The 18,101-nt window shown below is 42.8% G+C and overlaps 1 protein-coding gene across 34 annotated transcripts in view; it reads right to left on the bottom strand.

Moving 5' to 3' along the window:
- arvcfb (ARVCF delta catenin family member b) overlaps nucleotides 1-18,101 on the bottom strand; it is a 364,251-nt gene that overhangs the window by 53,859 nt on the left and 292,291 nt on the right. For 22 of the 34 annotated variants that reach the window (XR_004210758.1, XM_031829808.1, XM_031829814.1 and 19 more), the window contains 5 exons: nucleotides 17,489-17,672; nucleotides 9,481-9,598; nucleotides 9,086-9,257; nucleotides 5,171-5,188; nucleotides 4,409-4,480 (listed from right to left, as the gene is read on the bottom strand). Coding sequence is in view for 33 of the 34 variants with exons in the window: in XM_031829808.1 (XP_031685668.1) it covers nucleotides 4,409-4,480; nucleotides 5,171-5,188; nucleotides 9,086-9,257; nucleotides 9,481-9,598; nucleotides 17,489-17,672 (564 nt within the window). In the remaining variant the exon portion in view is untranslated. The remainder of the gene's footprint in view (nucleotides 1-4,408; nucleotides 4,481-5,170; nucleotides 5,189-9,085; nucleotides 9,258-9,480; nucleotides 9,599-17,488; nucleotides 17,673-18,101) is intronic. The other 12 variants (XM_031829809.1, XM_031829811.1, XM_031829806.1 and 9 more) reach the window with 1 other exon arrangement.

The raw sequence follows: 18,101 nt of genomic DNA on the forward strand, positions 1-18,101 counted from the left end.
TTCAGGATCTCCTCGCATGTCCAGGAGACCTGAGATCGCTGCTGCTGCTGCTACTGCCCGTTACCACGCTGCTTGGTCCTTTGGTGGTGGGTGATTCTGTAACGGTCGTCGATGATGGAAGAATAATAAAAGAACTAAGGTCAGAACGTGACAGCCAGGTCGCAGTTGTAAATGAAAACTTCCTTCTCAACTGGCCTACCTGGTTAAATAAAGGTGACATTTTTTAAAAATAAAATAAGCTCCCTTTATGGTCTCAAATTGCCGACCGATCAAGCAATCAGGCAATCAGCCAACCCTTAGTAAACTTTTGGAAAAAATGGTGTTTAACCAGATACAATGTTATTTTACAGTAAACAAATTGACAACAGACTTTTAGCACGCTTATAGGGAAGGACATTCAACAAGCACACCACTTACACAAATGAATGATGATTGGCTGAGAGAAATTGATGAAAAAAAGATTGTGGGGGCTTTGTTAGACTTCAGTGCAGCTTTTGACATTATCGATCATAGTCTGTTGCTGGAAAAATTGATGTGTTATGGCTTTACATCCCCTTATATATTGTGGATAAAGAGTTACCTGTCTAACAGAACACAGAGGGTGTTCTTTAATGGAAAAATCCAGGTAGAATCAGGAATTCTCAATTCTTTTCAATCTTTACTAACGACATGCCACAAAGCCTGTGTCTACGTATTCGGATAGACTCAACACTATACACGTCAGCTACCACAGCGACTGAAATGACTACAGCACTTAACAAAAAGCTGCAGCTAGTTTCAGAATGGGCGGCAAGAAATAAGTTAGTCCTAAATAATTCAAAAACTAAAATAATTGTAGTGACTGGGTGTATTGATACACCATTAACTACACAAAGGTGCAGACACATGGATATGCACACATTGTGATATTGTTGTATGGTAGCATTGAACATTTTGTGTTGTGGATATGTGGTGGTGTAGGGATGTTATATGATGTACTGTTCTATCTTTAGCTCATTCAGTACAGACATAGTTCACTGTTATATATTTAGTTTTATATGTAATGTGGGTGCTTTGGTGTGTTTGGACCCCAAGAAGAGTAGCTGCTGCCTTGGCATCTAATGGGGATCCCTAATAAATACAATTACAATATCACAGTGTAATTAATCGCTTCACCATGCTCAAAGGGATATTCAATGTCTGCTTAAACATTAAAAATGCATTTACCGACAGGTGCCATTTTTTGCGAGGCATTACAAAAACCTCCCTGGTCTTTGTGGTTGAATATGAGGTTGAAATCCACGGGAATTTACAGGTAATTCTATGTGTAGAGTACAGAGATGAGGTAGTCGTTAAAAAATAATGTTAAACACTATTATTGTATGCAATTTATTATGTGAGTTGTTAATATTTTTTTTACTCCTGAACTTATTCAGGCTCTCCAAAACAAAGGGGTTGAATACTTGACTCAAGACTGTTTCTGCTTTTTCAAAACCGCATCATTCCACTCTGCTGCCTCTCTCTCTCCCCACACATCCGGTACTGAAGAAGCAAACCAAAAGAAAACTGTTTTCTTTTGAAGCGATTTCCCTCTGCTCTCTGACACGCACGCACGCGCACACTCCCACACCGTACATGACCTTTCCTCAAAGCAAAAGGTTTAACGTTGTACCGTTTCAATTAACGTTGGGGTGAGTGTTCCATCATCTTGCTGGCTGACACACTCTCTCTCTCCCTAATGAAATGCTTTCTTCTTTCAGAGTTCTTAATTACTTTGTTCCAGCGCCTCTGTTCTCCTCTCAGGGACCATGAATAATGCAATAACAGGAACTTTGGAAGTCCTTTAATGATCTATGTTCTATCAACAGCACCTCTTTATAGTGCAATCAGGCAGGGACAATTAGTTATACACAGAATAACAAACTCATAGTGAATTCAAAATTATGTCCCTGAAATTATTCATGTCCATAACGTCTTCCTCCATGCCCTCATCCGGGTGCAGACCAATCACTACTAGTGTGTGTGTGCATGTGTGAGTGAGTTTGTGTTTCAATACACTGCTGGAGACCTATATCTCATGCTGGGTATTACCGTAATTATAGACTCCTGCATGTTGGTAAGTGATGTAGACAACAAATCAGGGTTGAAATAAACATGAAATCTCCCACAAATCTGTCCCTGTTATTTCAGCTCCGCCAGTGCATTTGGGGAGAAGAGTTGTCCTATCCCCACATTCTCTAAAATAAACTAGGGGGAAATACACTGAATTTACACTGTAAGTGAAAGTACATCCACAGTACACAGGATTATCATAGACAAATAAACAGTGTAGGTGAGTGTAATATCCTATTTGAATTATCATGGGTAGACTACAGCTGCCATCCTACTACTGTAGCTACTATAAAATGATGAATCCAGTTGAGCAATAATCCAAGTTTGACATACTTAGTGCCACCGTAGCTTTACCTGTGTCATCATGTTAATCCGTTTACTTCACACCACATTTACATAATGTATATGTAGTACAGGTAAACACCAAAAAAAATCATGTTTTCATCCTCGCATGAAATATAGCAACTGCTCTCCCAAACACGCATCATCTCAACACTATATCCCTAGATGAAATCACAGCAGTGAAGCAAGACAAGAGGGGGGATTATTTCTGATTGTGTGCCATTGAAACTTGATCAAATTGCAGCATGCCAATTGCTACTTTCTAGTGAGTGCAGCCAGTGTTGCAGCTAGCCTAGCATGCCTAGCACTTCCAGTGAGTGCAGCCTGTGTTGCAGCTAGCCTAGCATGCCTAGCACTTCCAGTGAGTGCAGCCTGTAGTGCAGCTAGCCTAGCATGCCTAGCACTTCCAGTGAGTGCAGCCTGTGTTGCAGCTAGCCTAGCAAGCCTAACACTTCCAGTGAGTGCAGCCTGTAGTGCAGCTAGTCTAGCATGCCTAGCACTTCCAGTGAGTCCAGCCTGTGTTGCAGCTAGCCTAGGGTGCAACCTATGGAACATGCTAATTATCCTCCTCACAGCTCTTCTGCTTACTTGATTTTAGAGTGATAAAAAGGAGGCAGAATCGGCTTACCTCCGTAAAGCACCGCAATTAATTGTAATCTAATTTAACAAGAGGCCCACTTTAGCTTGCTAATGTGGCTAATTGTAGCCACACAGGAAGTGCTATTGACCGAATGGTTGCCATTAGACATGATGAAGGCACTGATGTGTGAATACCTCAGCCCACAACATACACACATATCTCTCTCAACTGCTATATGCAGACAGAAAAACACAGGTGAGGGCGCACACACACACAAACACACCCAAGCAAACACCCACAAAGGCAGAGCAGAAAGGGATTTGTTGTGGTGGCTGCATGCCAATGTTGTTTGACTGTAGCAACTGGTTGAGGTGTTTATTCTTTAGAAAGGCGAGGAGAAAAGGGCGAAGATGGAAACGTTTCTGCACAGAGACACAAGACAAGTACTCATTAAATCAGTAGAAGGAACAGTACAACAGTAAACAACCTATATTTATTGTATCAAAAGCTCCAGATGGTAGACCAGTACAGCAGTACAGCAAACCGTTTCATCATGGCATAACATTCCTCAAGTGTATTAGAAATAAGCAGTACATGTAGGGACTCATGTTATAAGTAAACACTTTTGATAAGACATGGCTTAGAGTATCAGTTTATTCTTAAAGTAGGCCTATAGACATATAAAGACTTGGGAAGATGAATCTTTGAGTCTGGTGCTAGCTCAGCTAAAGGGAGGGGAGTACTGCAACAGTCCCCTGTCTGTTGGTCCTCTCAGGTTCTGTATCTATAGTGGGCTAGGTTAATCCTATCCAGGTTCAACAGTAGAGATACTTGGAGAGGCTGGAAGAGACTCACTTCCTACACAGCTGCTTTACCTCACAGGCCAAGGTGACCCACTTGCTTACACCATTGTAACTATTTGTGTCCCTGAAACTCATAGGCTACAGAACATGAAACATTGGCTGCTATTCAACTTTCATGTAAAGCAGCTCAAATGCTTGGGAGTGCTTCACAAAAGGCCTGGGATCTCTGCTAGCAAAGGCGTTGTTATCATATCAACCCAGCTAATGACATCAAATCAGCAGCAGTCATCTGTCAAGGTGGCAATTTAAGAAGTAACAAAAATTAAATGGCACCCTACGCCACTCTAGCATGTGTAAGCAAGTGCAACACTTGACATTCATCCAGTCAGACCAAACCATCCATGATAAGCCAATTTATTTCTTGGTAGCATTTTTGTCAAAACAAGGCTAATTTGGTAATTTCTCTTGAAATAACATTTGACAAAAAGTCAATGGCAGTCATGGATTTGGGATGTTCTCCCTTTCAGTGACAAGAAAATAATCAACAGGTTGAAGTTGTACAAAGTAAACCTCATTGACAGAACAAGCCTACCTTTTGTGGGTTCTGTGCGCTTGGGTAGATCCAGCGTATCGTAGTTTTTGTCATTCTCGCCGTTTTTTCTGGCTGGATAGAGCCAGAGAGAACATATGTAAATGCCACATTCAGAGACAACCTGACAGAGTTCATTGACAATGTCCTCGAGACAATGTAGGACCACACACACACACACGCGCAGATGAACACACACGCATGCATGCACAGACACATGCACACAGAAACATGCATCACTGCACACACAAGTCTAGTAGCAGCCCTTCCCAGAGATGGCAGGTGGAAATCCCCTTTAATAATGCAGGGAGGGTAATGGAGCCAGGTGACTACAGAAGGGCCAGCTAATGAACCTCTCTCCATCCATATCCTCAACAGGGAGGGGACATGCCTATGTCACTATGTGAGACTCAACCTTTAACATTTCAAACATAACTTACCAGCAGGCTGAGGGGAAACTGCACTGCAGTCTAAAGCTGGGACTAAAAACTAGAGCCCAGGTTTTTTTTCACTACCCAGACTTACCCGTCTTACCTGGCCCTCCCCTACCTCTACCCCCGAGATTAGGCTAGGTTTGGATTACTAACACCATGACGTTGGGGGGCATGATGAAAGAGGTAGAACTACAGTAAGGGTGCAGCAAATAAAGAGGGGAACACGTGAAGTCCTTCAAACCTTTTGGAGGAGATCCAAACTACTAATGCTACAGTAGCTATAAGGGGAGGGATGAGAGGGTGTGCTGAGTCAAGACATGAGGACACTCACCTTGATTAAACCATTCCTCTATAGTTAGCCAAGGAAGCAGCAGCAATGCCAAAAACACAAGCAGGGAGAAGAGAAGAGTAAATGATAAAATAGGTTGTGAGGATTAGAGGTGACAATAACAAGTAAACACTTCAGTCAACTTGGGGCTGTAAATTTGAGAGAGCGAGAGAGAGAGAGAGGGGGGGGGTGTATGTTTGAAAGAAATCAAGGGAGGGAAAGGAGAAATAGAGGCAGTAGTGCTGAGCGATTAGTGGTTCAGTTTCGGTTAGAGTATTACAAAACTACCACAGTTTACGATTTCGGTTTCAATTATTATTTTAACCTCTTGTGTGTAGGGGGCAGTATTTTGATGTTTGGATGAAAAACGTACCCATATTAAACTGCCTATTTCTCGGGCCCAGAATCTAGAATATGCATATAATTGTCAGATTAGGATAGAAAACACTCTAAAGTTTCCAAAACTGTCCGAATATCGTCTGTGAGTATAACAGAACTGATATTGCAGGCGAAAACCCGAGGAAAATCTAACCAGGAAGTGGCTTCTATTTTGAAAGCTCCATGTTCCATAGCCTGCCTTCGCTCCATTTAAAGGGATATAAACCAGATTCCTTTTCCTATGGTTTCCATGGTGTGAACAGTCTTTAGACATAGTTTCAGGCTTTTATTTTGAAAAATGAACGAGAAAGATCACATCGCGTCATTGTATGGCTGGGTGCCAGCAGCGTTTTGTATGCGCAACAGCTTGGAGCATCCATCTTCTCTCTCTCTCTCTCTGAAGAAGCTACATTCCCGGTTGATATATTATCGATTATATATTGTAAAAACAACCTGAGGATTGATTATAAAAAATGTTTGACATGTTTCTACGTACATTACGGATACTATTAGCCAGCAGCATACCACCCTGCATACCACTGCTGGCTTGCTTCTGAAGCTAAGCAGGTTTGGTCCTGGTCGTCCCTGGATGGGAGACCAGATGCTGCTGGAAGTGGTGTTGGAGGGCCAGTAGGAGGCACTCTTTCCTCTGGTCTAAAAAAATATCCCAATTGTGATTGGGTACACTGCCCTGTGTAGGGTACTGTCTTTCAGATGGGACGTTAGAAGGTCATTAAAGATCCCATGGCACTTATTGTAAGAGTAGGGGTGTTAACCCCAGTGTCCTGGCTAAATTCCCAATCTGGTCACCTAATAATCCCCAGTTTACAATTGGCTCATTCATCCCCCTCCTCTCCCTTGTAACTATTCCCCAGGTCGTTGCTGCAAATGGGAATGTGTTCTAAGTTAACTTACCTGGTAAACTAATGGATAAATAACTTTTCGTCTGCGATGTCATGACCTCTCGAGCCTGTTGATTTCTGAACATAACGCACCAACCAAATTGAGGTATTTTGGATATAAAAATAATCTTTATGGAACAAAAGGAACATTTATTGTGTAACTGGGAGTCTCGTGAGTGCAAACTTCTGAAGATCATGAAAGGTAAGCAATTTAATTTATTGCTTTTCTGACTTTCGTGACCAATCTACTTGGCTGCTAGCCGTTTGTAATATTTTGCCTACTGAAAGAGATGTGCTTACATAAACACTTGGTATGCTTTTGCCAAAAAGGTTTATTGAAATCTGACAAGCCAGGTGTTAACAACAAGCTAAGCTGTGTTTTGCTATATTGCACTTGTGATTTCATTAAAATTTAATATTTTTAGTGATTTAATTTGGCGCTCTGCAATTTAGCGGTGATTGACGAATATGATCCCGCTAATGGGATGGGTGCATATATAAATTATGAAATAATGACATTACACTTTTGAGCTTTTTATTGGAAGTTCCACAGCCAAAAAATATTGAACATTCAATTGCCAAAACATAGAAAATATTCCCTTCTCTGTCAGGTCCACATTGGGACCATCAATAGAAAAATTGGAAATTACTATGAAATAATGCAATATTTCAGTTGTGTATATTACTTAGTTTTTATTTTAATCCTTAAAGTCATCATCTCATCTGTGTTTAAGCAGTAGCAGCCAAACAACCAGACAACGTAATCTCTGTACTCCCCATACTGTTCTGTCTTTAGTCATCTTATTTAGCTAGGCCAGCTGCAGAGCTGTCTGACAAAATCCAGAAATGACCAGAAAGGTGAGATTTTTTCCTTTTTTGGAGTAAGACGCATTACTTCTCATTGTTTATGGCCCTCTCATGACAAATAATTACATTTGGGGATTACGTAGATTACATTTTCCATTACATTTAACTGGTTTTAATCGCTCAGCACTAAGAGGCAGAGGGAAAGAAAGAGAGCAAGAGAGAGAGTGGGGGAATATAAGGAAAGAAACAAGTATATAGGTTAAAAGTAGACAAGCGGAGAGTAAATCCCATTAGCACTCCACAGGTATTCTTTTGGGACAGTGTTCAAAGAGGCTGTGGTGTCAGTGTGCTCGGCTCATTATAGAGAAAAAAGTGTGTGGTCTAACTTTACTATCCATTTGTGTTCCAAAAGTCCGGAACATTTGGGGACATTTTGCCAGTACCAAAAAGGAAAAATTTTATTTTAGGTTTAGGGGTTAGGGTTACGGTTAGGGTTAGGAGTTAGGGTTAGGTTTAGGGTTAGGTGTTTGGGGTTAAGGTTAGGGTTAGGATTAGGAGTTTCGGGTTAAGGTTAGGGAAAATATGATTTTGGATGGGACTACATTTTTTGGTCCCCACTTGGATAGTAAAACCAATGTGCGTGTGTGTATCACTACACTGTAGTGCCACAAACGAGGAGAGAGAGGGTCAGTCACTGCCACATAAGGCACTAAGCCAGCCACACATAACAGCACAGGAATATAGGAATCAAGAATAAAAAGTGAAATGCAAAAAGCAACCATTAGCATTCACTAAATAAGTTGGCCTGAAGCGTCAATTTATGGTAATGGCTCTAACGGCAAGTGTCAGAATTCGGGGAGGTAATTTAGAGCGTTTATCATGTAACTAATTGCTGTGAAAGACTGTTGTCTAAACAGCTCTCCTGAAAGATCCAACTCCCCTTCCAGCACTCATGCTGGTTTTATAGGGCCGTTTTTAGCTTTTTTTAATGTAGGCTCTCTCTCCTTCAAAGTACACCTCCAGGGCCTGCAAAGGCTAAACACACCTCATTAACTGCTATGTACAATAGAAGCCCACTGGCTAATTCGCTTGAGATTGTCATCTATGATATTAATCTGTAAACACACACACTTTTAGACACATGCTCCAGTGCTTTCTTGGCCTCTAAATCATTGGCGTCCCCCTCTGGACCCTGAAGGGTGAAAGGTCAGTGAAATTGGGTCTCACATCATTGGCTAAGTGATTCATTTCAATCATTATTTGTTGTGGGAGAGGGAGCTCTGCTTGTTGTTCAGCCATTAGTCAGCCAGTGATTGAGTGGTGGCAAATATACGAATTACATACAGTATCTGTTTAGGACCAGAGGTTTAGGACCTATACTAAATACTGTAACTGTCTAGGGAGAAACAGCTCTGGGCTAAATGAGGTAAATAGAGCTCTAAAGAGCTGAAGAACTGTGTGATAGGCTTGGGTACATACAGTTAACTATACAAACTGACATGGCCCATTTTGCAAATAGCATACAGGTTTAGATTCCATTGTAACTGAATGCCAGATAAGGAGAAAAGTGAGAATGTTTTCTATATTGTTGTTAATAGGTGCTTCCTACAGATCAGTCATCACTGGCGGTCCATGGAAGAGACTCGTTTTGAGACTGGGTCTACGTTTTTGGACTGGGCCTACATTTTGAAGCTGGGCCTAGGTTTTGGGACTGGGCCTACATTTTGGGACTGGGCCTATGTCTTGGGACTGGGCCTACATTTTGGGACTGGGCCTATGTCTTGGGACTGGGCCTATGTCTCGCCAGTCTCCCTCTGTTTTGTCCTCTTACCTTTGGCCTTCTTCCCTCCAAAGCAGCCTGCGTCATCCTTCTTCTTCCTCTGAGGGCCCGCAGAGCCCGGGGCCTGCAGAACGGACGGGTCTGTGAACTTCTCGGCCCCTGGGATCTCTTTGTGAACATGGTAAGACAGGTTCCTCATGATACACACACAGTTCTCCACAGACTGGTGGGGGGGATAGAGGTAGAGGAAGGGACAATGTCAATTCAAACATATACAGATTGATCAAGCAATATGATATGAAAGGGACTGGTAATTTTCTAGGAAATTAGATAGAGAACAGCAAAACTCAGCAGTTAAGAGATCTGCATCCACGGTATTAAATGTCTCCAACAGATGACATATTGGCAATGCAGATACAGTAATATCGGTCGGTTTGGAGGCTCACCTTGTTGTCCATGTCTTTCTTACCCACAGCTGACTGCAAGGCGTGCAGCAGAGCATCCACAAGCCCCTCACACTCCCTTAGTCTGCGCCTTGCCTCTGCCCCGTCCGAACTCACATTCCTGGGGTAGAGAAGGCAGAGAGACAGGGAGGTTAAAGAGACAGAGATACACAGGTCAGAGAAACAGAAAACATCCACATGTTTTAAATACCAAAAGCATTTAATTAAAAAGCATCAAGAATATAAACAGCTAGGTAGACTTGCAAATGGAACTTGCGGATTCTTCATTCCAAATCAGACTAATGTAAATTGAACAAAAATATAAACTCAACATGCAACAGCAAATATTTTACTGAATTACAGTTCATATAATAAAATCAGTCCATTAAAATAAATAAATGAGGCCATCATCTATGGATTTCACATGACTGGGAATACAGATTTGCATCTGTTGGTCACAGATACCTTTAAAAAAAGGGTCGAGGCATGGAACAGAAAACCAGTCAGTATCTGCATGAGGCAGCACAACACATCTCCTTCGCATAGGGTTGATCAGGTTGTTGATTGTGGCCTGTGGAATGTTGTCCCAATCCAACTCAAATCAAATCCAATTGTATTGGTCACATACACATCGTTATCAGATATTAATGCGAGTGTTGCTTGTGCTTCTAGTTCCGACAGTGCAGTAATATCTAACAAGTAATCTAACAATTATCCAACAACTACCTAATACACACAAATCTAAAGGGGTAAATGAGAATATGTACATATACAGTGGGGGAAAAAAGTATTTAGTCAGCCACCAATTGTGCAAGTTCTCCCACTTAAAAAGATGAGAGAAGCCTGTAATTTTCATCATAGGTACACTTCAACTATGACAGACAAAATGAGAAAAAAAATCCAGAAAATCACATTGTAGGATTTTAATGAATTTATTTGCAAATTATGGTGGAAAATACTCCCTGTTCACGCAGTCATGGGTGAACAGGGAGTACAGGAGGGGGATGAGCACCCACCCTTGTGGGGCCCGAGTGTTGAGGGTCAGCGAAGTGGAGATGTTTCCTACCTTCACCAGTTGGAGGCAGCCCGTCAGAAAGTGCAGTACCCAATTGCACAGGGCGGGGTTGAGACCCAGGGCCTCATGCTTAATGATGAGCTTGGAGGGTACTATGGTGTTGAATGATGAGCTGTAGTCAATGAACAGCATTCTTACATAGGTATTCATATTGTCCAGATGGGATAGGGCAGTGTGCAGTGTGATGGCGATTGCATCGTCTGTGGACCTGTTGGGGCGGTATGCAAACTGAAGTGGGACTAGGGTGGCAGGTAAGGTGGAGGTGATATGATCCTTGACTGATGTCAGAAGTGAGTGCTACGTGGCGGTAGTCATTTAGTTCAGTTATCGTTGCCTTCTTGGGTACAGGAACAATGGTGGCCATTAGCAGACCGGGATAGGGAGCGATTGAATATGTCCTTATACACACCAGTCAGCTGGTCTGTGCATGCTCTGAGGATGTGGCTAGGGATGCCGTCTGTGCCAGCAGTCTTGCGAGGGTTAACATGTTTAAATGTTTTACATACCTCAGCCACGGAGAAGGAGAGAGGGGGGTGCAGTCCTTGTTAGTAGGCTGCGACGGTGGCACTGTATTATCCTCAAAGCGGGCAAAGAAGGTGTTTAGTTTGTCTGGAAGCTAGATGTCGGTGTTCGTAACGTGGCTGGTTTGATTTTTTTTGTCCGCAATTTCCTGTAGACCCTGCCACATACGTCTCGTGTCTGAGCCGTTGAATTGCGACTCCACTTTGTCCTTATACCGTCATTTCGCTTGTTTGTTTGCCTTGCAGAGAGAATAACTACACTGTTTATATTCTGCCATATTCCCAGTCCTCTTTCCATGGTTAAATGCGGTGGTTCGCACTTTCAGTTTTGCGCGAATGCCGCCATCCAGCCACGGTTTCTGGTTAGGGTAGGTTTTAATAGTCACAGTGGGTACAACATCTCCAATGCACTTCCTTATAAACTCACTTAACAAATCAGTGTAGAGATCGATGTTATTCGCTGAGGCTGCGCTGAACATTTCCCAGTCTGCGTGATCAAAATAATCTTGAAGCGTGGATTCCGATTGGTCAGACCAGCATTGAATGGTTTTAGTCACAGGTACATCCTGTTTGAGTTTCTGTCTATAAGACGGTAGGAGCAAGATGGAGTCGTGGTCAGATTTGCCGAAGGGAGGGTGATGGAGGGCCTTGCCAAATTTGCTTTTTTTAAAAATCCACAGCTACAATAAATGCAGCCTCAGGATATATGGTTTCCAGTTTACATAGAGTTCAGTGAAGTTCCTTCAGGGCTGTCATGGTGTCTGCTTGAGGGGGTTTATACACAGCCGTGATGATAACTGACAAGAATTCTCTTGGGAGATAATATGGCCGGCATTTGATTGTAAAGAATTCTAGGTCCGCTGAGAAAAAGGACTTGAGTTCCTGTATGTTGTTGGGATTACACCATGAGTCATTAATCATGAAGCATACACCCCCACCCTTCTTCTTCCCAGAGAGGTTTTTATCTCTATCGGCGGGACGCATGAAGAACCCTGGTTTGCCGACTCCGACAACGTATCCCGAGAGAGTAATGTTTCCGTGAAACAGAGAATGTTACAATCTCTGATGTCTCTCTGGAAGGCAACCCTTTCTCTAATTTCGTCTACCTTGTTGTCAAGAGACTGGACATTGGTGAGTAGTATACTCAGAAGTGGTGGGCAGTGTATGCCTACGGAGCCTGACCAGGAGGCCGCTCCGTCTGCCTCTTCTGCGGCAACGTTGTTTTGGGTCGGCTTCTGGGATTAGATCCACTGTCCTGGGTGGTGGTCCGAACAAAGGATCCGCTTCGGGAAAGTCGTATTCCTCGTATTCCTGGTCGTAATGTTAGTAAGTTGACGTCGCTCTTATATCCAATAGTTCTTCCCAGCTGTATGTAATAACGCTTAAGATTTTCTGGGCTAACAATGTAAAAAACAATATACTGCATAGTTTACTCAGGACTCGAAGCGAAGCGGCCATCTCTGTCGGCGTCATCTTAATTCCTCTTCAATGGCTGTCCGAAGTTTCTCGAAATTGTCGGGAACTGGAATGCCGCCGTACACATCGATTGAGAGCATCCCAAACGCTGTCTGGCAAGTATGCAGCACATGGAAGAAATGGGACATTTTCAGCTTCCAGGAATTGTCTACAAATTCTTGCGACATGGGGCCATGCATTATCATGCTGAAACATGAGGTGATGGCGGCAGATGAATGGCATGACAATGGGCTTCAGGATCTTGTCACAGTATCTCTATGCATTCAAATTGCCATCGATAAAATGCTGTTGTGTTAGTTGTCCATAGATTATTCCTGCAAATACCATCACCCCACCACCACCCTGGCGCACTCGTTGACGTCAGCAAACCACTCGCCCACACGACGCCATACAAGTGGACTTTGGTTGTGAGGCTGGATGGATGTACTGCCAATTTCTCTAAAACGACATTGGAGGCGGCATATGTTAGAGAAATTAATATTAAATTATCTGGCAACAGTTCTGGTGAACATTCCTGCAGTCAGTATGCCAATGAACGCTCCCTCAAAATTTGAGACATCTGTGACATTGTGTTGTGTGACAAAACTGCACATTTTAGAGACGCCTTTTATTGTCCACAGCACAAGGCGCACCTATGTAATGAGTGTGTTGTTTAATCGGCTTCTTCATATGCCACACCTGTCAGGTGGATGGATTATCTTGGCAAAGGAGAAATGCTTACTAACAGGGCCGTAAACAAATGTGTGCACAAAGTTTGAGAGAAATATGTTTTTTGTGCATATGAAACATTTCTGGGATCTTTTATTTCAGCTCATGAAACATGGGATGAACACTTTACATGTTGGTTTATATTTTTGTTCAGTGTAGTTTGAGTGAATACAACCTGCAACGAGGCTCTGTATAGGCCTTTTCAGAGAGTTTAGTTGTGGATAGATAGCAGGAGCTGCCAGGCTCGCTGGGGACTTCATTTAAGAATGTTTCCTTTCTGTGCCATATAATCACATTACCAACCACCCAGCAAGTCCTGGAGGAGGATGCCTGTCATCACTGTGGAGGGGTTGAGGGGGGCAGTCAAAGCCTTGTGCCCTGCCAGCATGACACACACACACACACACACACACACACACACACACACACACACACACACACACAATCAGTCTCTGGGGCAGACTCCATTTATCTCAGGTAGAGCCTGGGCCATTACACACTTTGGCCTAATTAAAACTAATCTATGGTAGAGAAGCAGACAGCGCAGACCATCTGGGCCTCTATTCCCAAGTCATAAAACATCCGTTTTGGCCCAGAGAAATCACTTCCACCCATAACGGCCACCAAGGTGCATCCAACAGAGATTGATTTGAAGGAAGAGTTGTGTGTGTGGTTGTTTGTGTGCGCTTACAGTAGGTGTATGTTTGGGCCGACATACAAAGTGGGATATGCGTTTTTTTATTGGCAGGCATTTTATTGTTGCTTTTTCTAGAAAGTACATCTATTGTGGGTGTCAATTTGTGCATGTGTGTGTGTTTCAATGTCAATCTGTATGTGTGAGGGTGTGTGTGAGAGAGAATGCGTGTGAGGGTGTGTGAGAGAGTGTGTGAGAGGGTCCATTCTGTGTGTCCATTGTGTGGCCCGTATATCAACTGCCCGGTCCCAGGGGTTAGTCATGGTGACATGTGGCCATAAAGGGAGAATAGACTGTCCTCTGACCCAATAGACTGTCCTCTGGGAGTGGGTCAGAGAGAGACAGCCTCCCTGGTGGAGACTGATGAAATGTCCTGACCTCGGGCACCACCATGTCCCTCATCACAAGGTCATAATATATATAAAAAATATAGTATTCACCCCCCTTGGATTTCTTCACGTTTTATTGTGTTTCAGAGAGAGATTCAAATTACATTTATTTCAATGTTCTCCACAAAATACTCTAACGTCAAGGTGGAAGAAAAAGTATATATTTTTAAGATGAATAAAAAATAAAACACCTTGATGAAATAAGTATTCACCCACACTACATGTTATAATCACCTTTGGCAGTGATTACAGCTGTGAGTCTTTCTGGGTGAGCCTCTAAGAGCTTTGTAACACTTGAATTGTGCAATATTTAAAAAATCAGATATGTTCAATTATTGCCATAGATTTTCAAGCAGATTTAAGTCAAAACTGTAACTTGGCCACTCAGGAACATTCACTATCTCCTTGGTAAGCAGCTCCAATGTAGATTTGGCCTTGTGTTGTAGGTTATTGTTTTCCTGCTGAAAGGTTAATTCCTCTCCCAGTGTCTGGTGTAAAGGTGAAGCAGGTTTTCCTTTAGGGTTTTGCATGTGCTTAGCTCCATCACTTTTTATCCTGAAAAACTCCCCAGTCTTTGCCTAATGTCAAGTATACCTATACCATGATGCAGCCACCACCATGCTTGAAAATAAGGAGGTATTTAGTGTAGTGATGTGTAGTTGGATTTGCCCCAAACATAAGGCTTTGCTTTTAGGCCAAAAAGTCTATTCCTTTGCTGTGTTTTTTTGAAGTATTACTTTAGTACCTTGTTGCATACAGGATGTAAGTTTCGGAATATTTTTATTCTGTATATTTGTATTCTTCTTTTTGCTCTGTCATTTAGGTCATTATTGTGGAGTCACTACAACGTTGTTGATCCATCCTCAGTTTTCTCCCATCATCGCCACTGGATTGTCCTAATATCACCAATGGCCTCATGATGACATCCCTAAGCAGTTTCCTTCCTGTCCTGCAGATCAGTTAAGAAGGACGACTGTATCTTCAATGTGTCTGTGTGGTTTAATACATCATCCACAGCGCAATTATTAACCTGACCATCCTTAAAGAGACATTCAATGTCTGATTTGTTATTGTCACCGATCTACCAATCACTGCCCTCCTTTTTGAGGCTTTCGAAAAGTTCCCTGGTCTTTGTAGTTGAATCTGAGATTGAAATTCAATACTTGAATAGATGTTGTATTTATAGGGGACAGATGAAGGGGTAGTCGTCCAAAAATCATGTCAACCCCTATTATTTCACACAGAGTAAGTCCTGGTAACTTTTTATGTGATTTGTTAAGCAAACTTTTATTCCTGAACTAATTTAGGCTTTCTTAAACAAAGGAGGTGAATACTTATGACCATATTTTAGTAAATTTGTAAAAATGTGTAGAATTGTATTTTCACGTTTACATTATGACATATTTTGTGTAGATCAATAACAAACAATCACAATTAAATCTACTTCAATCCCACTTTGTACCACAACAAAATTAGAAAAAAATCCAAGTGGGGTGAATACTTATGATTCCCACTCTATAGGCCATTTAGCAGATGCTTTTATCAAAAGAGACTTCCTCACAAAAGGAAATAATATGCTAAAAAGCATATAGAGGTTATAGTGACCTAAGCAGCAAATGTGCAGTTCTGTCAAGGCATGAGTACACACAATCACCCATACATCAGCAGATCTCCACACACATTTGCTTCTGCCTCTGGCCAGCTTACTAGGCAACAGAGAGTGTCATTGGTTACAGTTGCCATGGAGATGGACTCGACAGCAGGTAGAGAGAGGTAGAGAGAGAGCGGTAGAGAGAGAGAGAGCGGTAGAGAGAGAGAGAGCGGTAGAGAGAGAGAGAGGTAGAGAGAGAGAGAGGTAGAGAGAGAGAGAGGTAGAGAGAGAGAGAGAGAGGTAGAGAGAGAGAGAGAGAGGTAGAGAGAGAGAGAGAGGTAGCGAGAGAGAGAGGTAGAGAGAGAGAGAGAGAGAGGTAGAGAGAGAGAGAGAGAGGTAGAGAGAGAGAGAGGTAGAGAGAGAGAGAGAGAGGTAGAGAGAGAGAGAGGTAGAGAGAGAGAGAGAGGTAGAGAGAGAGAGAGAGAGAGGTAGAGAGAGAGAGAGAGAGAGGTAGAGAGAGAGAGGTAGAGAGAGAGGTAGAGAGAAAGAGGTAGAGAGAGAGGTAGAGAGAGAGAGGTAGAGAGAGAGGTAGAGAGAGAGAGGTAGAGAGAGAGAGGTAGAGAGAGAGAGAGAGAGAGAGAGAGAGAGAGAGAGAGAGGAAACCGAAACAGAAGAATGGGTTACATTTGATCAAAACAGCAGGGGGTTGGAAGAAAGCGTTGACTTGGATCCTGACCAACAGACTGCACTGTCTGCTGAGCTGAGCTGCAGTGGATTAGGGACTGTGGGTTGGCCATGATGGGGCTGGGGCAACATACAGTATAGCTGGTACAGAGGATATCTTTTGGTGCTTCACTAGGGTGGTACACTGTCAAAATACAAGGCCCAAGTCACGACAGGAGATGAGAGAAAGAGGGAAAAAAATACTAGTGAGTTGTCTGAAGTTTTTCTAAAGTCCACTTGGCAAAATGGACACTGGTAGAGAAGTCATAGCCAATATAAAGAATTTGTAGCTTCTAAAGCTTTATTAGAAACACTAAAGGACCCCATAGCACTAGAGAGGCCATCCACAAGCATAATTCCTGGAGTCCCATGTGTTACAACATATTGGAGACTTCCTCAGCAGGAGCCAGTTGAGGTTGGACACAATGGCTAATGTCATTATGGGAGAGGTAACCATGGCGATAAGCCCTTGTGGCCCTGGAAGTCCTAATCAAGCATCAGGTTGCTAGGATGTCCTCTAAGGAACCTGAGGCTGTCTGTACAGGGGTCTGTTAATAGCACTGCTAATGGCCACAGCAGCATAGGAGAACATCGATTTGTATCTGTTCATTATCAGATGCACTGGTGGAAAATGTCTTTTAACTCCCTCTCTCATTCAGAGAATAGCCTCTTCAGGTGAAGTGCTGGAGTGAGAGTGCTGGCCTGGCTAGTCCATATGCATTGTACCATGGGCCTGCTGATGTGTTACTTTAACCATCTTTCATCTGCTTCACTATGGTGGAAGTACCTTTAAGAGGAGTGTGTGTGTGTAGTAGGCCTCAAGCAAGCTATTACCTCAGACATCCTGATGTGTTCTTGAAGACGGTGGTCCACTCTGCGTCACGAGGTTTGGAGTCCTCGTTGGGCTCATGCTCCCAGCCTGAGTGGGGGATGATGACCTCGTTGGTCAAAGTCTGCAGTCCGTGGTTTATAATCACCATCTTCAGAGGCTCAAAGGAAGACAGGTTCCACAGGGTCCCTGTGGAGTGGAGGAGGGGGGAGGGAGGGGGCGATTTGGAGAGGGAGAGGGAGAGAGGAAAGGAGAGGATGGAGGGAGAGGATGTGGAGGAAAGAGAAATGGAGAAAGGAAAAACTGTCATTCTTTGATAACTTTCACATCTGAGTGAACAACCATTCATGCAAAATGAAACAAGTTACTAGTAACATACAAAACACATTGAGAACAAAGTCCTGTTTTCACTCACACAGTGAGGAGATAGACTGCTGTGTCTCACACTGATTATAATTCAATCATTGTGCCTGCGTTTTCTGTCATCTCAGAGAGAGGGAGGGAGGGGAGGAAACACATACACACGATGAGGAGAGGTTTATAAATACAGCAGGCATGGAGCCTGGCAACAATTGCAATAAAGAGAAAATCAGTAGGGATTTCATAACAAAAGGATGT

The sequence above is a fragment of the Oncorhynchus kisutch genome, linkage group LG8, assembly GCF_002021735.2.
Source record: "Oncorhynchus kisutch isolate 150728-3 linkage group LG8, Okis_V2, whole genome shotgun sequence".
Classification (NCBI taxonomy): Eukaryota; Metazoa; Chordata; class Actinopteri; order Salmoniformes; family Salmonidae; genus Oncorhynchus; species Oncorhynchus kisutch.